Raw genomic sequence first — 24432 nt, 5'->3', positions numbered from 1 at the left:
TGCACGCACGCACGCAGACGCACGCACGTACACACGCAGGCACGCCCACACGCATGCACGCACGCTCGCGCGCGCACACACACTCATGCACGCACGCACGCAGACGCACGCACGTACACACGCAGGCACGCCCACACGCATGCACGCACGCTCGCGCGCGCACACACACTCATGCACGCACGCACGCAGACGCACGCACGTACACACGCAGGCACGCCCACACGCATGCACGCACGCTCGCGCGCGCACACACACTCATGCACGCACGCACGCAGACGCACGCACGTACACACGCAGGCACGCCCACACGCATGCACGCACGCTCGCGCGCGCACACACACGCACGCACGCACGCACGCACGCACACACACACAAGCGCGCGTGGGGGGGGGCGCATACGACTTCCTTCACGCAAGCTGGTATGGTTGCATGTAGCACCCCCAGTTTGTTTACGTATCACGAGTAGCTCTCAGTAATAATTATTGTTCGTATCATGAGTAGAAGTGTTAATTATTTGCTCGATTTTTACATTTTAAAAAGAACTGATATGCCTTATAAGGTTGTGAGAGCAGAACAGAGAATAAGCTTTTTTAATATATTGTTATTTAACGTAGTTTAGACAGTTTTACATTCTTCAAAACTTGTCAGTTTTAAGATTACGAACAGCAGTGAAACGAAGCGGACTCTGAAAATCGGCCGTAGTTTTTCTCATGCGCCTGAATAATCTTTGATTTCGGTGAGTAGAAAATATAACAGCATGCGTGAAAACGTATAATATCTAATATATTTTCTGTCATTTTATTTCAACTCACATACAAATTATTTAGACGTACAATTTCTCGCAACTAACTATGTTGACACTGTCAGTGTCATTCTCAATCTGAGTATCAGATACCAGAAACTATAAGCTATACAGAACGTATATCATTTTCGGCCTGTGATACAGTCCGTCGTATATGTACAATCCTGTTCGTATTCACACTTATGAGAGATCATTCACTGCTAGGTGATATTATCTAGTGTCCCGATACGTATGTTCCTGTATGTACTGAGATCGCCACATATTTTTCTATGCATGGTTAAAATTTGTGTTATTGCCGTGGCCCATTGCCATTAGCCATGCATCATTGCCATGGCTTGCATCATTCCAACAATAACCGAATACATTTTCTTGCCTTCATAACTTACAAACTTATATCATCAAGTCACCGCTTTTTCGGCAATGCACGCCTTTTTATACTATACGGTGCTCCATATAGAGACAAAATCACGCAAGGCCACAATAAGATCAGGATGTAATATTTTTAAAGCCAACTATTCTATTTCTCTCTGTTTGCTCGCATGACTGCTTCGATTCGTCGTTGCCAGCAGCACTACGTACACGTGCACGTCACGTCGACACCACGTTTGCTTTGGTCGTGCTTTTCCGGCTCAAACGCCTGTATTTCGGCTGTGATGAGAGGGTCAGCAATACCCTTCGTGCTAAACATCACTTCACCGTCGTTGTCGAACGACCACTGGTCAAGCGGTGCGAGTAGATAGTCGCCATCCACGCGTACACTTGGAGAGATGAACTCCACCCAGAAGTCTCCACTCAGAGTCAGAGCTTTAAATTTGGTTTTCGCACGAGTTACGCTCTCGCCGCACGTCTTATACGAAGAGGTTCTGCACTTTACCACCATGCAAACCTGCCACCAGAACTGGTCCGTTACCGCCGTGTAGTAGTCGTTAAATGCGGCCAGAGCATACAGCTCATCGCTTCGCCTGCCCCTAGCGGACATTGCGTAATCCAGATGGCAGCACAGGTCGCCGTAGCAGACGCTCGCTCTGCCGATGTCGGCCTCTAGAGCGGTGAAATTAAAGAGGACACCGATGACATAATTCTTGAAATATTTGGGAGGGGGAGCCGAAGTGTGTTGTTCTCGCTCTCCACCAGTTCGCGGGCTATTGTCGCCCGTTTCCGAATTCTCGCTATTAGGTTCGTTCCCTGGTCGCCTACGATGCTCGTTTCTCTTCCTACTATTCTTCTTGTTCTTCATTCGCCTTTTATTTCCGCTTCCGCCGCCACCAGCGGGCCGGGCTATAGCAGCGACGGGGGCGTCATAAATCTCCACCGAGTATGGCCGATGCGCATAGGATTCCCACGAGCGCTTCCTATAGCATGGCACGTCAGCGATGACGAGCTCTGGCTGCATTGGCGCGTCCTCGCGGGTGTACGTCAGATTTCCGGAGACTCCCGAGTAGATTCCGCTTCCGCCGAACGTCAGTCCGTCAGTGACACCTCGCACATTGGCCGTCAGCAGATTGACACCCGTGCCCAGCGCCCATCCGGAATGCGTCTGCTGCGGCGACGACGTCGGCAACGCTATCGGCCACGCCGCCGACATGGCGACGCTGTCGACGCCATCGTGCAGCACGACGTCGGCCGACGTGTTGTAAAAGTTGATGTCGAAGCAGACGAAAGTCGTGAAGCGGCCGAAAGGCGTGTCGAACACGCCGGCTTCCGGCACGGGTGGGTCGTCGAAGGCGGCCTCGTTGTAGAGGTGCTGCTTGCGGTAGCGCACGACCAGCGCACCGTTATCATCGACGACCACGTTCGTGTTGAACTGAAAGCGGCCGTCGGGTGGACAGCCGGGAACAGCGTCCTCGGCAGCAGCACTGCTCTGCACCTGAGTGGGAACTGTCGACGACGCGGCCGGCTGGCAATACTGCACTTCGCCCAGATTTGCGACGATCGTTATTTTGTGGCATGCTGCCATGCATTTCAGCGACTCTAGCACGAAATCGTCGCCGGATGTTGCGACACAGCCGCTATCGCACGAATCTGGAGAATCAGAGCTTCTCTGACCGTCGAGGGCGGCTTCGGTGTTTGGTTCGGGAATCTCCTGTAGCCACTTGAGGACGATTTCTCTGTCCTTCTGGAGGAAGCCGGTGATACCGGTTTCGGGGAAGACGATGATACTGGCGCCCTGTAACAGATATCTCGTGTTTCAATAAATGACCAGTCACATGCACACCTGTTTCTTATTTTCCCCTTCCCGATTAAATATTCATTTTATCAGGGGGGTGAATAACGATAGACTGTAATTATTTGTCATTATTCACCCCTGATATTATCTTCTCGGGCATCTCCCCCTCTCCCCGCCCCTCCCTGTCTGTCTTCTCTCCATCCGTCCACTCGTTAGTTCGTCCGTCCGCGCGGACGTGCAACCATCCTCTCCTACTGTATCATAATGTTGTGTCATCATATATTCCTTACCTGAGCTGCAGCTTGCATCAAGTACTCTTCATAAGCAAGCAAGTTACTCCTCATAACCTCACTGGGATCGCTACCCGGTCCGGGCGTCTGCAAATAATACTGCAGCACGGCAGCCGTGTACGTGCAGCTGCTGTCGTCGCTGCTCGTTCTACGCGCCGTCGCCGTCGCCGACGGATACTGAAGCGTCGCTAGCAGAACCGCCGCCACGACGAGAGCTCTTCGATGAGGAGATCCGACGCGCAAACACTGTAAGCGAATCGGCGCCATGTCTGTGAATGTCAGCGCCTGAGGCCCGTCCTTCGGTTAAAGATTGACGACTTTCTCCTACGATAGCTGACCCTAACAGTTTGACGTTTCGAGAGATGATCATGAGGCAGTGGCCTCTCACAGCGTTGTGTGAGACCGCTATCTTGACTGCTATGCATCTAGGGATCAGTATCAACGGAGTGGCCTGGTAATGCTGGGCGGTGCCGTGACGTGACGATGCATGTGTCAAATTGTAGCTGTTCGTCTCGACGAATCTATATAAAAGCCAAAGTTCAACTGTTACGTATTTACATAGCAGGTACGCGTTGTGAAAACGTGAACTGTTACTGGTAGTGGAGTATCGATCGCTGTCTGTTCAGTACCTATCTCTCTCCCACTCTCTCTCGGTATCTCTCTCCCTCGCTATCTCTACCCCCTTTCTCTACCTCGCTATCGCTTCCTCCTCCTCTTCCCCCTCTCTCTCTACCTCGCCATCTCTGCCCCCTCTCTCTTTCCCGCGCGCTCTCTCGTCCTATCTTACCCTCTCTCCATCTCCCCCGTCTGTCTCTCTTTCGATCGCTCGTTCGCTAGCCCTGCATTTCTATCTATCTATTTCGGCATTTATGGTCTTACCGTAGCATCACGGCACGCAAATATGTAACATAACTCTTGCGTTCAAGTGGATACCAGCAGCCTAGTTACAGCCACAGCTCATTTATTGCAGTAACACCGCAGTCAAGGCCAGCAGAGCGACCGACCGTAAGCGGCCGTGACAGTGAGTTGTCATGGCAATTGTGGGTTCGGGAATGCATTATAGGCTACATATTCGATCTTGGCGCTGCCCGATGCCTCCGAAAACTAGTTATCCTCATCGATCACTAACGATCATCAACTAGTTATTACCATCGAATGAGTCTGGATGAGAAATTGTCGAGTAACCGGCTGGTATATACGCTATTAATCTTACGATGCACTTCGCTAGCCCTGCATTTCTATCTATCTATTTCGGCATTTATGGTCTTACCGTAGCATCACGGCACGCAAATATGTAACATAACTCTTGCGTTCAAGTGGATACCAGCAGCCTAGTTACAGCCACAGCTCATTTATTGCAGTAACACCGCAGTCAAGGCCAGCAGAGCGACCGACCGTAAGCGGCCGTGACAGTGAGTTGTCATGGCAATTGTGGGTTCGGGAATGCATTATAGGCTACATATTCGATCTTGGCGCTGCCCGATGCCTCCGAAAACTAGTTATCCTCATCGATCACTAACGATCATCAACTAGTTATTACCATCGGATGAGTCTGGATGAGAAATTGTCGAGTAACCGGCTGGTATATACGCTATTAATCTTACGATGCACGAACGACGATGCCTTAGCGACCTGAATACTCAATTATCGAGTAACATTCTTATCTAGCAGGAGACGGATAAGACGATAGGTAGATTCTGTCGTAGAGCATACCTGTAGCCCCTGACGACACTGCGGTATATTGCCTCGCTCTCCCGTCTCGCGCGAGCGGCAAGGCAAGCGTTCACGGATGATCACTCTCGTAGCACATATATGCACTCAGTAAACGGGAAATCGCCAAATGCACTTGCGTGCCAGCGTGTCTCCACACATTACGCTATGATTACGTTATTACGCCGTCACTGCGCCGTCTTGTCACGTCACTCTCCTTGTTGTCACCGCGCGTTTGTCATTATTATACACTTACATCATTGTCGCGCCGGTGTCGCCGCATGGTGATCTTATTATTAACTCGTCAATTCAATGTCGCCATGTTGCCACCACAATGTCACGTGAACGACACACTGATTATTCCCACACTCTGGACTGTCAAATCTCGGGGAGCGGAGACGACGACAGAGTACTCTAATGCTCAGTCAGCGAGTGCTAGCGTCAGCACAATGCGAGATATAGATGGCTCACGTGTCGCGACGGACCGGGGATCGGGATAGGAAGAGGGCGGGTATTGTTTGCGGGAGGGGCATGGAGGTACGGGTGCCATGAGAATGCAAGGGTCACATAGTTGCAGAGAGATGATGGAGAAAGGAAAGGGAGTTGGATGATTATTTTAGAGAAACATTGAGTGTAAGGGGAAGCGCCTAGAGTGAGGGAATGTTGGTAAGACGAGGTCGAAGGAGAATGTCTAATATTTACCAGAAGAACTCAAGTGGGAAGGGTGCATAGCAGTTAGAATTGCAGCAGGTAATACTAGAGGAATTAGCTTGACAAGCATGCGAACCTTAGCCCTTGCTCGCATCCAGTGCGTATACACATTACACGCCTAGCTAAACCCAGTAGTCGGCACGCCCTGCTTTCAGACCTGCTAAGGGCTCTCTTCATTTATTCATTGTTTAGAGTCCCGTCCTTGGCTAGCTGATAGCTGCGCAGCAGTTCATTGATAGATGATTGAGCACAGGTAAACCACGCAATCATTAAATCTAAATTATTATTTGGATTTAAGAAATAAATTCCAGAAATAATCATGGGAAAGCATTATAGCCAAGATATGTATGTATATATATATATATATATATATATATATATATGTGTGTGTGTGTGTGTGTGTGTGGGTGCTGTGTGTGTGTTGTGTGTGTGTGTGGGAGACCAAGCCTTGTGGGGAAGCTGCTCTGTGTGTGTGTGTGTGTTGTGTGTTGTGTGGTGTGGTGTTAATTCGTGCGTGTATTTGTGTGATTGTTGTGTGCGTTGCGTTTGTGCGGGTGTCGGTGTGTGTGTGCGTGTGCGGTGTTGCGTTTGTGCGTGTGAAGTCGCGTTGGTGTGCGTCCGTGCGTGTGCGGCTGGTGCGTGTGCGTGTTGTGCGGTGTGTGTGTGTGTGTGTGTGTGTGTGTTGTTGTGTGTGTGTGTGTGTGTGTGTGGATTTGTGTGTGTGTTTCTGTGTGGTGATATAGGCTAGCCTACAGGCGGATTGTCTTTACTTAGACAGGTCAATTATATAGATCCAAGTTCATATTCCTTTCTATCTCTGGCCCTCAGGTCTAATACCTTTACTTCAGCAATCTTAGTCAAACCTGTTCTACTTCTTGACCAGCGGCAGTGAGGAGCGGTCCGACCGAATTTCTTGTTTCCTGTTCGTTAGGCTGATTTTTCATTTGACATGTCGGCGATATGAATTTAGCGCGTAATTAATTAATTATGTCATCCATTCAAGCGAGCCATGCCGTTGACGAAGAATGTTACTTAGTTTGAAGTATTCCGGACCATGATCCTCCTGAGCATCGTTGAACCACGAATTGAGGCGACTCTGTTCCAACAGAATGTATTGGGAGTTAGAGACCGGCAATCTTGGTTTTTAACTGATAGCAGCCTGAGCCCGGTATAAGATATTACTGGCGGAGCTAGCGAGATCCGCCAACGAAATTAAATCTAGACCCAACGGCCTCTCTGTCAGCTCATTTTCATAGCACATTGAAGACTTAAATATCCGATTGCATTCTTGGGATTTCATCGGTGGACTATGAGGACCATGGGTGTGCGTATGAGTGTATGTATGTGTGCCTGCGCATGTATATGTACATGAGTGTGTAATATATGTGTGTTGCGTTCGTGCGTGCATGCGTGTACGTGTGCGTGTGCGTTTGCGCGTGTGTGTAAAAGATATCTAGGTAGACGACGGTAGTGGGGAAACAAGAGGAAATAACATAAAAAAAAGACGCGAACTTCCTCAGAGCGAGAGACGAGGCAAAAAAGAGTGGGAAATGGGGCGAAAGCCACTCGCGTGCCCCTCGGCAAGATATTAATAGCTCTCGAACAGTCAGAAAACCTGAACATGGTACGACGTATTGCGTAACTGATACGTCTCCATATAAATAACTTATAGATACGCACAGGAGAGACCAATAAATTATGACCTAATAATGTTTTACAAGGTTTTACATATGACGTTATCTTAGTATAAAAATGTGATCCGACTCGTTTCCCAATAGAGATTTCTAAACACAGTAATACGTGAAATTATTCACACTGTGTTATGATACACACAGGTTACCTACCTTTCTGATAGTGTTTGTAGGAACATTGATATATCAAGTGCTCGAATATCTCCACAAACAGTAATCAACAGCAGCTAGGACCACCAACTTTGTTAACGGCGTGCGAAACAAATTCCGTGCGATGTCGGGCCAGAATTCGTCGATCGGACCAACGAGTCGGTTATGCTCTTTTGTAGAAAAGACCTGATACTTGCGCTGCTCTGAGGCGTCCGTTGTTTTCGCAAGCTTATGTTTTATCCGCTCATCCTCGATTTAGGCGTTATATTGATATATCATTATAGGTATATGTTATTAGTATTATATAGTAACTATTATTATATACTTTAGTATACTTAGCCGTGGCTCATTCAGACCATTGCCGGGCTGGGTTTGCACTCTGTTCACCCCTCCGCTAACGAGAATCGGCGGGCAGAGTTGAAGATGATAATCGAGGGCAAATTGAGCCATTCAAAACGGCAGCATTTCTTCCTAAAGGTATCTATAGGGCGTGGCGAACCTCTCATCAGTTCGATCCAAGCTCGCTGGGTTATTGGCCAACGGCGGCTTAATAGCTAGAGCCATCCACAAAACATGACACTTTCATTATTAACCCTGTATTCATTAACGTCACCGCGGCCCTTGTTGTGGTTGTCGAACGCAATCGTGGAAACACTGTTAACGATGCGACAAAAGTCGGGTGGCCCGGCCGTATGTGCGTGCTAACTTCTATTTGTGACAGTCACTGTCCGCGGGTAAGTAAGTTGATGTTAATGTACAGTCAATACCTAGCAGGTATCGACGCCGTCCTCTAATAGTGCACTACCTACGTTTAGCCTAATAACGTTTTATGAGATTTTTAATATATCTTGCAACATTGTGGATGTTTCTTGGTGATTCAAACAGTAATAGGCAAATGCAGGCTTATAATAATTATTGCTAACCAATCTGTGTGGTAATAAATATACAAATGACTCTCTTGATTTTAATATAATTAAACTTTTAATCGGGTTAGAGCTTCAACGATGCATATTACTTCATCATTAGACGCATAGACAGTTACGTTGCTTAGACAGTTTCATAGATCAGCTTATACCCGGTGATTGGCGCACTATATCTAGGTTGAGGAAAAGCAGACAGCATCGAAGAGTATTAATAGCTGCATAATCTAATAATAAGAGGTAGTATTATCTTGGGCGTTAGTGATTCTTTAGAGACTTTCTCGTTCGCAATGGCTATGAAATTACGCAAGGATCAATAAAGACTCGAAAACGTATTTAACTGGAAGAGGTCATTCTGATATATTTGCGATAACTCTACCTAATCTATAATGCTTTAGAAGTGTCGCGACGCGACACATGTGCACGGGAAAGAAAATATACATCCACGTACACAAAGAGTCCATTAATTATAGGTTCTTTGACACAACTGCGACTGTTGTGCGCACACGCACATACATACGCATACACGCACGCTCACGTGCATGCACGCACGAATGCACACACGCACACGAACGCTTGCTATGAACCTGTTATGCCCAGTGAATGATCAACAATGAACCAGACGTGCAAACTGCACGAAAGCGTACGCAGCCATGTAAATTCGAAGAAATCTGTCCGACCTCGCGTGTAATATGTAGCATAGGTGATACTACATAGATATACTAGTATAGATGATATAGATTAGTGTACATTGAGAAAAAGATCAAGAGGAAACTCTGCAGATAGATTCATTAATGGCTTCATTAAGACTACATAATTAAGAGTCCGACTGAGACGACGTAATTGCACACATATTTACCTTACAGTTTCTTTTATCTGTTACTCACAATGTTTAGAATTCCAATCTACATGCAGCTAAACAAACAATGCACCTCTTCTCGTTCGAGTGGCTTGCATGAAGCCGATTATTGCGGTTTCTTTAGAGAGGTCACGTATGTGACGTCATCCAATCCAATACTTCATTTTGCCGGTCAACCATTCCCCGTTTTCCGGTATGCAATATAATACGTCACTAAGCAATAGCCAGACTTCATTTACTGAAAGCGTTACTACTTTTAAATGTGTAATTAGCAATATATCCGCTGATTGGCAAGACTATATTTTTTATTGATTGCCTATATCAATAACTACAGCTTTTCATTGTTGTCTGTATTTAAGATATCATTGTTTAAAAGCCAGGCCACGAAACTTTGTACTAATTTTTAACAAACTAAAAATTGCCAAACTCACCGACCGTAATAGTGCTGCTACAACTTTTTAATTGCCTCGGAATTAACCAACTAATTATATATATATATATATATATATGGAAGGAGGCGTCACTGATTAAACTAGTAAGTAGCTATGTATGTCAAACGAGACTCATTAATAGTTATACAGCGTTTATACTGTGATATACCTGTTCAAGTTTCAGCGCTGTGACGAAATGTTTCCTTACACTTACATCTTATTATTTATTGACATGTGAATATACAGGTACTATGTTGGAGATGGGTTCTCGTTACGGAAAAGTACGTTACACGACACACACACACACACACACAGCCATTATCTGCGTTTTCGACATCGGCCGAAATTCCCCGCCTCTTGTTAAAAGTTTGAAAGGCAATAGTACTTATACGGCATGCTATACGCAGCGAGCGCAATAAAAATAGAAGCCTCGTTGCGTTACACAGGAGGTTCGCCAAGCGCTCTCTCGATATTATCATGTGACCTGTTTCTCCGCATTGGTCTCCGACTACTTCTATCTCTCACCCGCCCCGCTCTCTTTTCCTGTCTCCGCGTCTGCCAGTTTGTCTGTCTGTCTGTCTGTCCCCGTCCGTCTGTCTGTATGTCTGTCCGTCCGTCCGTCCGTCCGTCCGTTCGTCCGTCCGTCCGTCCGTTCCAGAAAGAAGCGTTATCCAATTGCAGTGAGTCAGCACATGGAGAGGAGGGTCCATTATGTTAACGTCTATAATCTTATTTACCTCGAGTAACCGTAGTAATAATTACTACACTAACGTTATTGAAGATGAAGCCGGCAAAATCCTCATAAGTGCTCCCGGGCCCTGCCTTTCATAACAACGTGTGTTTACAGTTAGAAACATTGTAAAAACATCGAAGATCGCTACTACGAATGCACGGGGACGTAAGCTATATGGAATATTTACTGTATCACCACGATAATGATCACTCTCTTCGGCTTATTACGGGACGTATATAATGGAATAAATCCTTGTATCGTCATCACTTCTGACATAATGGCATTGCATTAAATGCTTCAGCATATGAAGAGGCAGCTACTACAGAACTTATCGCTGAATATTAGGCCACACATGCGGGCGCACGGACTCGCGCTCGTATGCACGTAGGATGAAATAATAAGAGACTCCCAAACTGAGGACGAGACAGAGAGAGAGAGAGAGAGAGAGAGAGAGAGAGAGAGAGAGAGAGAGAGAGAGAGAGAGAGAGAGAGAGAGAGAGAGAGAGAGTGTGTGTGTGTGTGTGTGTGTGTGTGTGTGTGTGTGTGTGTGTGTGTGTGTGTGGCGTGTGGGTGTTGTGTGTTTGTGTGTGTGTGTGTGTGTGTTGTGTGTGAGTGTGTGTGAGTGGTGTGTGCTGTGAGAGATGAGAGAAGAGAGAGCCGGGGGAGATACATGTAGATGGATATAGGGTGAGGGATGGCTCACAGCAGAGGATAGTACTTTTCGGTAAGAGCGGCGTGGCTTCTACGCGGATAAACCCAACCCGGTTTCGTTAATCGCGAAACAGACTAACACTACTAACTACAAAGTTTGCAAAGGCGCAGCTAGGCACTTGACGTGGGCTATTTCTATCTATGTAGGGACAAATAACACACACACACACACACACACACAACATCCAGCCACACACACACACGCACACGCACACCACACACACACACACACACACACACACCATACACACACACACACACACACACACACACACACACGACACACGACACACACACACACACACACACACACACACACACACACACACACACACACACACACACACACACACACACACACACACTGAGCCGTTCTGAAATTACAGTGTCGACATGTCAAATTATGGTGTATGTAGCCTATAGCCCGTGTGGGTTTGGTGACAAACGTATGGAATGACACGCGGGAATAGAATTGTTAAGTGTGTTTATAGTTAAATACACGAATAACCGTGTCGCAAAACACCAAGACGTGCATGTTATGCCGGCGTGCTTATAGCTACAATTATATTATATTTATTATATTATATTATATTATATTATATTATATTATATTATATTATATTATATTATATTATATTATATTATATTATATTATATTATATTATATTATATTATATTATATTATATTATATTATATTATATTATTGTTTAATTAATGTAGTGTATATACCGGTTACCTTGTGAATATAAATCGTATATAGGATTGGGACAAATGAGAGCTGCATCCGGCTTAATTCTTGTCATTTGACGTGTCTAGTTAATATACTGCTGACAAGGCTATGCTGTCATGTCAGGCAGCGGCAGGTGCACTCACTTCGGCGGATCATAGCCGTCTCTGCATCCGTTAATTCTCGTCCGAGAAAAAATCTGAATGGAAACGCTACTAGTATGAAGCGGATCAATAAATCGCGACAGAAATTATTGTTTCGCACGTCGAGTGCAGACGTTCTACTGTACGTAGACCGTGAGATGACAAACGTAGGTATGTGGCTGATGCGCGTGTCGGTTACCTGACGCTGCTGATTACACCGAAGTTAATATAATATCTCGTTAAAAGAGTTGAATTATCATCGTACCCGAAACGAGACTGTAATCATACTAGCCGAGATCAAATAGGACGTGTCGCTAGTATGTTATATTAACAGCGCATTGTCACCGTAACTGCCTTTATTTGTGTTTAGAAGCCCACACAAAGATAAATGGTTTAGAGCTAAAGCTAATATTAGGCCATGCGCCAGAGACGATCATTTTGGCCATCGGTACCATCTGAGGGGAATAATTCTCATTGTGATTTTTGGCAAGGTATACAACCCTAGAGTTAGAAAATATGTGATAGCATTGCATCGGTGGTAGCTTTTTGTGTGTTATCACCCTGTTTATGTATGCCAGGGATACTGTCAGGGTTATGGACAATTCTCAAACGGTACCTCTGTAAAGGGCATTGCAACATAACTGCTCACCAAATTTAATCAAACACATATCTATTTAATAAAAGAGATGTCTCTCTACGTTCACTAAGAAAATAATCGTAGAAAAACTCATCGCTAATTACGTGACGGCAAAAATTGTTAATTTATACCAAAAAATGTTTTTTTTCTCATTTTTCAAAAACAGCAAAGAGTTGAGACCTAAACTTTTAACCATAAGTTGTTCATAGTATTAACTAAAAAACTCTTCCATGAATTCTTTTAAAATGTTTTATTTTAGGAAATAAGTTGAAAAGATGCTCGAAAATCTGTGATATTTTTGTAAGATACAACAATATCGTAAATCAAGAGCCATAACTTCCAAAATTAATAAAATTAAAAAAATTCCAGGGACAGATTTTTAGTTTATACTATGAACAACTTATGGCTACAAGTTTAGGTCCCAACTCTTTGCTGTTTTTGAGAAATAAGAAAAAACGCATTTTTGCAATGAGACAGTAGTAATTAGATAATTAATATTTGATGAATGAGTCAAAGGTGAAAATTAAAGACAATCTTCTGTTGTAGGACTTAAAATGACAGAATAGAAAAACAAATGTGGTGTTCCACACTTGCATTGCAGTGATGGTAGCCTTTTGTATGCTATTAGCTGTTTAGTAACCCCATCCAAAAATAAACTGGCTGATACCACAACGGCGCCACGGCTTAGCACGTCACCCGTATCACTGAAAACTATCATTTAATCCCCTGATCTCATCATAGTGTTTGCAATTCATACAGGCACTGATAGTTCAGTGCTGATACATAGCAAAACATATAAGTTTAATTGTTTTCATAAAAGGTGGTACGGAAGTTCCTTTTTGCGCATACCCTAATTAATGGATACCGTGTTTAAATACATGAATTTGGAGAGAATTTATTGCTAAACAAAGTAACAAAATACATTTTAAGTTCGATGTACATTATAACTGTTATTGCTATTATTGTTACCCACCCCACAAAACGAAAAATGCCGCAAATCAAGGAAAATTTGTTACTATTGATTTTTCTTGCATACAGGCTACAAATATGTTGATAAGAAACATATTAAACTATTTGAAAGTTCTTGATTTTATGTATGAATATAATGTATAAATATAAGTTGAACTATGCCAGGTACATGTCCCCATACTTTGCTCAGATGATAAATCTTCCCAAGAAGAATCCTCATGTGTATGAGGCCTTAAAACAGGGCAATTCTCGGTACAGATGTCTAGCAACAACCCCTTTGGGCGGATTCCTGTAGACCAGACCACTGAGGTCACAGTCAACAAAGACACCCAGACTCCTGGAAGCACAGCTTGGTTCAGCCTGAAAGCTGGAGCTATCACACGGTACTAGATAACAGCCGATTACCGCAATGCATTCTGGGACAGTTAAGAGACATGGTGCAAGGTAACAAATCAAAAGTTTGCCATACAGAACTACAGCCCCCAAGAATCCAAAAAGATTAGGAGGCCGTGTCTGCAGTTGTTGACCTCATAAAAGATTGAGTCAACCCATTTGCGCAGAAGCAGGACCTCCTTAGCATCTCTACTGCTAAGGCAGAACCCAGAGACATCGCCTGTGACCTGTTGAAGGCTTATGAGATTGGTGAGCAAACCTATGCAACCTTTAAGGTTGAGAGACTAGAGAGAGACCCACCAGCAAAGAAATTCCATGAACAAATAAAAACTAACAGGCTGAAGACACTCAGCAATATGTGTAAGAAGAAGGAAGTAAAATCAAGTGGGAGGGTGACGATCTTGAAAGCAGACAGATCTTTGTTTGGTCGCATCATAGTGATAGCACAAAGACGCAATCTCCAGATGGAGGATATTCTCTCTCATCCTCTTGGGCCATTGCCATGGGCCCTGTCCACACCAGATGGATTGCTGCGAAAGACAAACGAGACTACTTTAGCCACAACTTTGCAGATTAATGTTACCGTGGCAGAGCTACTTCCAAGTAACTCGGCTTCAGTGGTCGATGGGATGAACTTAGTCCAAAGAGTAAAACGCGATTAGGTTACTTTTGGAGATTTCGCCACTACAGTTCTTTCTATGGCACTGAGAGAAGGAGCTGAGAGTGACAGAATAGATGTTGTGTTTGACACATCAGTCAGCTCTTCAGTGCCAACATGAACAATTAGATAGGCGCCTACTTCTCCATGCTGCCCATGCAGCAAGAGAGGGCTATCAGGCTGTAGTGATCTGCTTAAAGGACACAGACGTCTTCATAATGTCCTTGGCATTTCATGACAAGATTGTAGACCCACTGTTCCAAAAATGTGGAACTAGAACCCGGATGAGGCTCGTTGACATCATAAAGGTTGCTGCCACTGTTGGCATAGATGTCTGTAGGGCTTTCATTGGGATGCATGCGTATACTGGATGTGACACTGTCAGTGCGTTTGCAGGCAAAGGGCAGGCAAGCGCATTGAAACTGTTGACCAGCAACAGGGAAGCCCAGGACATATTCCTAGAGTTGGGTCATATATGGGACATCTGCCGAGAATTGATGGACAAACTAGAGGCATTTAGCTGCCTCCTCTATGCACCAAAGACATCATCCATTAAGAGCAATAATCTCAGGTACGACTTATTCTGTGCTAAGAAAGGTGAGATAGAGAGCCACCAGCTTCTACCATGCAGGGACTTCATAGTGAAACACGCACAAAAAGCCAACTACCAGGCTGCAATATGGAGACGATGTCTTGAACAGAACACGAAAGTACCAAGTCCTGTTGGCCGAAGATGGAAGATTGAGAAGGAAGAAGGAGTTGAACAGTTGGTGGTGCACTGGATGGATGGTCAGCCAGCACCCGAGGCGGTCCTTGATCTATTGACCTGCAATTTTACAAGGAAGTGTTCACTACCAAAATGTGTGTGTCTGTCACAAACGGACTTAAATACACTGATATGTGCAGACTGCCAGACTGTGAGAACCAGGCATCCATCTTTGAGTTAGACGATGGAGAAGGTGCAGATGAGGATATTGAAGAACTGGATAATTATTATATGATTTTTAAGTTCATCTTGAACATTTTATATCACTTACAATCAGTGTATATGATCAGAAATGTCTTAGCAACTATATAAAGGATCCGTCTTTGGTTCTTAAGACAATACATTTATCAGCAACACATTGGACTTAGGTAATGGCCTTGTTAGTGTGGAACACCACATTTGTTTTTCTATTCTGTAATTTTGAGTCCTACAAGAAAAGATTGTATTACATTTTCACCTTTGACTCATTCATCAGATTGCACATGATTAACCTTCTTACTACTGTTTTATTACAAAAATTGTGAATTTACACAAAAAAATTTTTTTTCTTATTTTTCAAAAACAGCAAAGAGTTGGGACCTAAACTTGTAGCCATATTGTTCATAGTATGAACTAAAAAACTGTCACTGGGATTTAAAAAAAATCTTTCATTTTAGAAGTTATGTTCATGATTTACAATACTGTTGTATCTTACAAAAAAATTACAGATTTTCGTGCATCTTTTCAACATATTTCCTAAAATAAAACTTTTTTTTTCAATTCCTGGAAACGTTTTTTATTTAATACTATGAACAACTTATGGTTAAAAGTTTAGGTCCCAACTCTTTGCTGTTTTTGAGAAAGAAAAAAAATCATTTTTGGTATAAATTAACAATTTTTGCCGTCACGTAATTAGCGATGACTTTTTTACGATTATTTTCGTCGTGAGCGTAGAGACACATCTCTTTGATTAAATAGATATGTGTTTGATTGAATTTGATGAGCAGTTATGTTGCAATGCCCTTTACAGAGGTACCGTTTGAGATTTGTCCGTAACCCTGACAGTATCCCTGGCATATATAAACAGGGTGATAACACAAAGAAAGCTACCACCGATGCAATGCTATAACATATTTTCTAACTCTAGGGTTGTATACCTTGCCAAAAATCAGAATGAGAATTATTCCCCCCGGATGGTACCGACCAACCCTACTGCCTCATGAACTATATGATATTCTAAGTGTCTTGCTAGTTTGTCCCATCAAAATCATCTGCACCATTCAAGATATCAGTCGTCGGTCGGCCACTAGTAGAAGAGGGTACCACTCACACAGACCCTTTCTAAGCAATATATATATATATATATATATATATATATATATATATATATATATCCTCCAGGAGGTTAAAAAAAAGTTGTATCGTGCACACAATAATTTTACGCTCAAGATTAATGGATGTGGTGTTGTGTTTTTCGAGACATCATCGCGACAATCGATAGTGGCACTGACAGCCGGACGATGACGCAAATAGACGTGTTTTAATCGAAACATTAGCTGCTGGTCGAATCTACGACGAGCCACCGATATCCGCTAAAGCGAAAAACGCGAAACGCTCTTGTCATCCGTCCCAAACTGCATTAAGCAGACATGCAGCATTGTCGCCACCCGATTTCCAGGGCATTAATTCTCGGCGAGTTCCGATCAATTTACAGCGACGCCTTTATACGGCGATGTCAACTGACCCATATTTATCGCGGATGTAATCAAAATGACGTAGCTTCCTAATGTAATCGATCTTGCCTTAACCATAAAATGAATCTTACGGGTCAGCACCCACAATGTCGGAACCTCCAACATGCTTTCGTTGCTCGTATGTAGCCCCCCCTTACACGCCATTACCAAACGCCACGGTGTGTCGATTACGCCCCGAGTAGTGTAACTCTATTCCACCTCCCATGCAGTCGCAAAGCTTCATGAGCAGGCAAATGTCTGTACGCGCATTCCTCTTTCTTTCCCAACTGGGAGACGAGTGCCCTCGACTCATTTGCAGATGGCGGTACTTCAGTGAAAGCGTTTCGCCTGAGTTCAGCCGGTCTGCTGTCAGTGGTAATTTACAGTCCTCTGTTTGCCACCTTTCATCCTATAAGAAAGCTTGTCGTGCTAATTTCTACTCGATTCATAACAGATTGTCTCTGAGGAATCTTGCCATTGCGTCTCTCTCTCCTTCTCTCTCCCGCGAGCGCTCTCGCAGTCATTCTCTCTCTCTCTCTCTCTCTCTCTCTCTCTCTCTCTCTCTCTCTCTCTCGCGCGCGCGCGCTCTCTCTCCCTCTCTCTCTATCTTTCTCACTCGCTCCATTTATCTAGCTGTCATGCTCCATCTCTAACTCGCTCTCCCGTTGAACTATAGTGTTAGAATGGATCATTAAAATATGATTACGGGAATATGATAGATAATGCAGGGGAATCGTTTATCGTGCGTATATATATGGCTCTGCTCCTGGTATTATCGATATAACCATAAAATTGGCGGAAATGGATTAATTTTCCAGTATAACAGGAACTATAGGTCCATCGGACGTCCGCCGCATGGAGCGATTCACGCGCAGACAATTTCACTTAGTACTCAGAGCGTTCATCGGCTAGTGCTACTAATCAGTAAACACGCTTTATATATTATAATGGACAAACAAGCCCGAGCGTAGACATTGTTGCATCACATCGTTACTAAATTAATGTGGTCTATATTAATTTTATTGTGATCGAGCAATGGAGTAATCGCGTAAATCGATAATAATTTTGCAGTGCCTCATCACCACCACGCCACTTCCTGACTATGCGTGTTGTGAGTGTAATGGTGCGATTGCGCCGGTTTTTTTTTTTAACTCACTCTTTATAACAGTCGCCGTAATCCCTCTATGTTTCCCTTCTGCCGTATTGCCATGATCCTACTGGCCGCTGCTAGCGTGTATTGAAGATTCGCCGAGTTCATAGACTGGATTCAACAAGCAAAAAAGCCATCGTCAACCACACCGATTCCCCGCCCACATATATATTTTTGCGTGTGTATTTTGGTTGGTCTTTGTATATATATATATATATATATGTAACGAAAGAAAGCAGAAACTGGCTGTCTACGCTTTAATAACCTTGCTAACCTAAATCATAACATTGTGTACCTGCAATAAGAACGTACGTGTCAATAAGCGCTCGGTAAAACCAAGCAAGAAAAACAGTTACAGCTTAACGTTTCTCGTCTGTGCCTAGTGTCGCGTGTATTTCCAGGGGAACCTTCCGTCAGAATGCGTAATTTGTAACAGCATTGATCGACGTCGCTAATCCTTCTTGACATTTAGCTTTAAATCAGTTTATAGACAGTCTAGCCAGGTTTGAGCATCACTATGATTGGCGTTAATGCCATCGCCCCTTCAGTCATATTCATATAGTTATATTCATATAGTCATATTCATATAGTCATATTTATATTCATATTCGTATTTATATTCATATTTATATATGCCTATTCAGTGCGGTTACTGACTATATACTACAGGCGGGTCTCTAGGAGCCGGCGGCTACAATGAAATACAATCTATAAAAATAAATAATTTCTCAACCACATTTTATTGAGAAGCGGCGTAGTTAGAAGTGTGTTCATTAGACTCTTGTATGCAGTAAAACGGTACATAAACGCGCACCTTCATCCACCAGCACACACCTGACTATGCGTATCGTACAATAAGAAATTTTTTCTCGATTTTAAGCCCGGCGCACACGTGAGTTATTTTACTCAAGTAAAATGACGCATGAGTCATTTTACTCACGTGTGCGGCGAAGTTTCGTTGAGTAATTTGACGCACGCGTCATTTTACTCACGTCTGCGGCGGATTTTCGTTGAGTACTTTGACAGGATTATATACAGGAAAGTTTATTTCATTTATACACTGGCATGCATTCATATCGTCCGACTAGAACGGCAACATGCGATCTTATTGAGATTCCAAACTTCCACAGAGAAGGCGTGCGAATAACCGACGGAGATAAATTGCCCTAATCCGATTACTGTTGGAATAAAATCTAAAGCATTCCGACACTATTCCGAGTAAAGATAAATGCTAGGATAGAGCAGGTCGTCTGAAAAGCTCTTATCGAGCAGAATTAAAGCAATTTCCTATCATTGTCTACGAGCGACAGATCATTTCCTGCGATTTGTCTCGAAGCCCGTTGGAGCTATACTAGGGTAGAATTGAAAAAAAATTGACGCAAAGGAGCCGACCTTCAATTGTGATTTAGCGCCGAGCAACCCGCTATTCCCTAGTAATAATGGTTAGTATTCTATGCTATTAGTTTTTATTCTAAGTAATTCTAAAGTAATGACAGCGCAATGCAGACATATGTATAGCTTGTGGGTACTTCTTATCCCATATCAGCCCACAGTTGTCTCAAGCATAAGCGGAATAACACCGCCGTATTAATTCTATACACGTGAATACATACCAAATTATGAGTCTAAACTATGTTTTAACATGAAACGAGCAATAGCTGTACGAGTACTAGTTGCTGAAAAATCGCTACCACCGGCTATGCTCACAGCGGCGAAACAGGCGACGTATATACATATATTACAATTACAATACACATGTAAAGCACAAACGAATATATTCTCTATTAAAAGAGACAGTTGACTTTGATCTTACCGAATGCAGTTATTAAGGCTAAAATATTTACTTAACTACTTAGATCTCGTCGTGCATTAACGTAATAGGATATCGCATGCTTTATATGATTACATTAGTGCGTTTCAAGTGCTTAGTTCACGCGAAGGATCAATAATGAATACATACATTCACTCGTCATTAGAGTTTATCAAATTGGCCAGTACACAGAAGCCGGCGAACAGGCGTTTAGAACGAGCTTATTACCTCCGCCAAGGGGTTGGCAGGAGGTTATGTTTTCATCGGCGTGCGTTTGTTGGTTTGTGGGTTTTTTTGTGTACAGCCTAACTGAAAAGGTTATAGACGGATTGTCATAAAATTTTCAGGATAGGTCAGAAATGGGCTAACTTAGAACTGATTAGATTTTGGTGGTGATCCGGATCCAATTATTATTAATTAATTCATTAATTAATTACTTAATAAAATTTTCAGGATAGGTCAGAAATGGGCTAACTTAGAACTGATTAGATTTTGGTGGTGATCCGGATCCAATTAGTTAATTAATTAATTAATAACATTTTTAGGATAGGTCAGAAATGGGGTAACTTACAATTGATTACATTTTGGTCATCCGGATCCAATTAATTATTTAATTAATTAATTAATTAATAAAATTTTTCACAGTGACAGAATTGAGCTGCCTTGGCGGAGGTCTGTGCTCTCCGAGTGCTCTAGTTTGATAATTATCTCCCATGTGCACCATGCTGACTAGCTTTATAAATTACCGTGATAGCTAAAACCATGTCATCCGACTTGTACCAACAATATTACCTGATTAGATTCAAATTTGGATTCTGATTCTGATTCTGATTCGGATTGGATTCTGATTCAAATTATCAAATTTTGATTAGATTCAAATTGGTACGTGATATTAAGGTGGTCTACCCCAACCTAACCGTCAACGAAGAAACTCGTTAAATGCGTTTCCTGTTTTCAATTCTAACCATAGATTAATTAAAATGAACATTTTCGAATAAATTGAATTCATGTAATTAATAACCTGGGTGCATTCAGAGTACCAGTACACGTAAGTGAAACGTCGCGATGTATGAACGAATCTCCGCCGTCGCCACTGCCGCCCACCTGCGCCGGTGTCAGCTAATTCGGATGTAAACATGACACTATAGCCTCGTTCACACGAGACCTCGTATTTCTGAAATACCGGATTTGCGAAATACCGAATCTGAGACAAATACGCGGCCGAGCGTTCACACGCTGATTCGCGGCTCCAGAAATACGGTATTTGCGAAATACCGAATCTGAGACAAATACGCGGCCGAGCGTTCACACGCTGATTTGTGGCTCCAGAAATACGGTATTTGCGAAATACCGAATCTGAGACAAATACGCGGCCGAGCGTTCACACGCTGATTCGCGGCTCCAGAAATACGGTATTTGCGAGCTGCGAGCTGCGAGCTGCTTTAAAACAATCAAGCGAACAATGCAATGCGCACCAACTGCCGATAAAATACGTAGACTGGTCCGCGCTCGACAGTTCCACTCGCGTTACACTGGAACTGTCGAGAGCGGACCAGTCTATAAAATACGCGGCTTTATAAATCTGGTATTTAGCGTTCACACGAGGAAATGCGCGGTCCAAAAGATCCGGTATTTCTCAAGCACGGCAAATTATTCGGGGTCTGGAAAGCCGCGTATTTACATCAAATACCGGATTTGTTTAGATACCGTATTTCTTGGACCGCGCATTTTGCCTCGTGTGAACGCTAAATACCGGATTTCTTGCTCGTGTGAACGCGGCTTATATGTGGTCGCCTGCGCGGGCTGGCATCTCGGTGTTCGCGTCGGCGCCATCAGACACGACCATCTGTTTGATTACGTCTGGTAATGACGCGCTGCTGCTGCTAGCGACCAGCGGTGCGGCCGTGTTGCTCATCTCACCATCGCTGCTGTCGCTGCACGCCTGCTGCTGCTGCTGCAAGCTTCTGCTGCCTCGCTTCGGCAGGTGCACCTTCAACACGACGCTGTTAGTATCGGCCGAGTACGTCGCTTCGACGCTGTTCACCGACGACGTGACGCACACGCCGCGACGCACGGGCTGCGTCGGCGGACTCTCGGTGGTGGCGCCCTCCTCGAGACTGCCCCTGCCGCGCGCCGTCGTCGTCAGCGAGGTATGCTGGACGCGGGTATGCGTTTGCTGACTGTGATAGCGATACTTGGAGTCGGCGCGCACGAGGATTCCATCGTGGTCGACGCCTGGGTGCACCTTTCCGCTCATTCGGTAGCAGCGGTGGAAGATGTTTTTCACTTCGTCGCGGAAAACCTTGTTCAGCCAGCAGTAGATGAACGGGTTGTAGCAGACGGAGCTCATCGCGAACCAGTGCAGCACGAAGTAGACCGTACCGTTGTAGCTGAACGTCGACGAGCGGTCGGGATGGAAGTTCGCCACCAGGTGGTAGGTGTTCAGCGGCAGCCAGCACAGCGAGAAGACGACGACGACGAGTATGAGCATCTGGATCGTCTTGCGGCGGACCTTGTTCTGGTTGTCCTGCTGCTCGTCGGTGGCGTGTCCCGGCGCTACGTGGCGCCACAAATGGTGTGCGATTCGCGCGTACGCGGCGCCCGTGATCAGCACGGGCACGAAGAACTGCGTCACGCATGTCGCTGCCGTCAGGTACTTACGGTAGTGCTGCTGCGGCAGCAGCATCTGACAGCGCGTGATCGGCCGATAGATGAACACCTGGATCTCGCGATTGTAGATCGCGTACGGCGACGACAGCAGAGCGGCGACGAGCCACAGCAGCACGAGCAGCGCCGCTGTGTGGCGCTTCGTGATGCGTTGCTTCATCGGATGCATGATCACCTGGTAGCGGTCGAAGCAGATGGTCGTCATCGTCAGCGTCGATACGTACACGGAGGCGACGAGCGAGAAGTTTACCATGTGGCACGTGAAGGCGCCGAACGGCCACTCCTCGAGCACGTTGCGCGCAATGTTGATCGGGATGTTGGTGACAGTGATGAGCAGGTCGCTGGCGGCGAGGTTCGCGAGAAACAAGTAGGTGACGTTGTGGAAGCGTCGGTTCATCCAGACGACGCGGCAGACAAGCACGTTGCCAAATAGCGACACGGTGACGATCAGCGAGTAGGCGACGACTATGAGGACGATGTCGGAGACGCGGCGCGGCGGTAGAGTGAGATCCTGGAAGCGCGTCGTGTCCAGCTTATCCGACGACTGGTTCAGATAAAACATGATGTCGTCGATCGCTGGCAAACCGAAGTCGTCGGCGTCTTTCTCGGGCTCGCCTACCTTGATGTTCGCGTACGATTTGTCGTCGTTGCTAGGTTGTGTGAAATGTCTCGCGCCATTTCGCCACTTGGCAGCGATTTCGGCCAATGCTGAGGCAGCCATTTTGCGAAGGAGAGATACAGTGGCGAGTTTCGTCAATATGAGCGCAACGTTATTGCTAAGTTCGTTCAATTGCTTGCCTGTGGGGTAACTTCGCTTGTTAAGACAAGAAAAACTGCATGGAATGGCGGAACGGTACACGTTGATTGCCCGCAAATTAGCTGCAGTCTCTTTCTCTTTCGTTCTCGCTCTTTCAAAATTACTTCACCTTGAATTCGGAAGACTCTGTTTACTAACAGAGAAGACGATTCCACAGTTTCCTGCAAAAGAAAACAACAAGAAGAGTTTCTATATTTGTTGTCAACACGCCACTATTAGCAGCAACAGAGTAAGAAGAAACCGGAGCAATTGCTTCGGTATTTTCCAGTAAGGATTATCGCTAGTCAATAGTAGAGCGCGCATCGCATTCATTCCTCTCGTACCCTGATCTTGCTGCGTATATTGGACAACTGTCATTCTCCAGCACAAGCTACTGGTAATAAGTAGGGCAGCTACGCAGATTCGGTGCTAGGTCGTGTCGGTGGATGATAGAACCACACAAGATGCGCACGCGCACTACAATCAAGGCGCGTAATGACGTGTCTTGCGTACGCGTATATTATTGCGATTAGAGGATTTGCAGGCGGAAGCATTTCAGCTATAGGACGTGGGCAGCCTCACATGCGCATACGGACGCGCACGCGTACACTGACGCTAATATAACGCGCGCACACACACCGCACGCGCACACACAGCACACAACACACACACACACACACACACACACACACTGACGCAATATAACGCGCGCACACAACACAACACACACACACGCACATACACACACACGCGCACGCACGCACACACACACACACACACACACACACACACACACACACACACACACACACACACACACACACACAC

The 24432-nt window shown here is 44.8% G+C and overlaps 1 protein-coding gene across 2 annotated transcripts; it reads right to left on the bottom strand.

Moving 5' to 3' along the window:
- Nucleotides 1-775: 775 nt before the first annotated feature.
- On the bottom strand, nt 776-22012 carry LOC106811197 (pantetheinase-like). 2 transcript variants are annotated; one of them, XM_014814748.1, is made up of 4 exons: nt 21895-22012; nt 18338-18442; nt 3260-3780; nt 776-2969 (listed from the first exon to the last, which is right to left on the bottom strand). In XM_014814748.1, exons 3-4 carry the CDS (start codon nt 3524-3526, stop codon nt 1374-1376), a joined length of 1863 nt encoding a protein of 620 aa, XP_014670234.1. In that variant the 5' UTR covers nt 3527-3780; nt 18338-18442; nt 21895-22012; the 3' UTR covers nt 776-1373. The 2 variants fall into 2 exon arrangements, with proteins under 2 accessions (XP_014670234.1, XP_014670235.1); XM_014814749.1 differs by lacking the exons at nt 18338-18442; nt 21895-22012 and adding an exon at nt 9301-9366.
- Between the last annotated feature and the right edge of the window lie 2420 nt (nt 22013-24432).

The sequence above is a fragment of the Priapulus caudatus genome, unplaced genomic scaffold (assembly GCF_000485595.1).
Source record: "Priapulus caudatus unplaced genomic scaffold, Priapulus_caudatus-5.0.1 Scaffold513, whole genome shotgun sequence".
Lineage (NCBI taxonomy): Eukaryota > Metazoa > Priapulida > Priapulimorpha > Priapulimorphida > Priapulidae > Priapulus > Priapulus caudatus.
This window is presented reverse-complemented; position numbering and strand designations above follow the sequence as displayed.

What these genes read in the sequence shown, in the direction of transcription:
- LOC106811197 (XM_014814748.1), bottom strand. Translation starts at nt 3,526, where the DNA reads ATGGCGCCGATTCGCTTACAGTGTTTGCGCGTCGGATCTCCTCATCGA. An exon ending in TGATGCAAGCTGCAGCTCAG is followed by an intron (nt 2,970 to 3,259) that starts GTAAGGAATATA and finishes TATCTGTTACAG; the next exon opens with GGCGCCAGTATCATCGTCTT.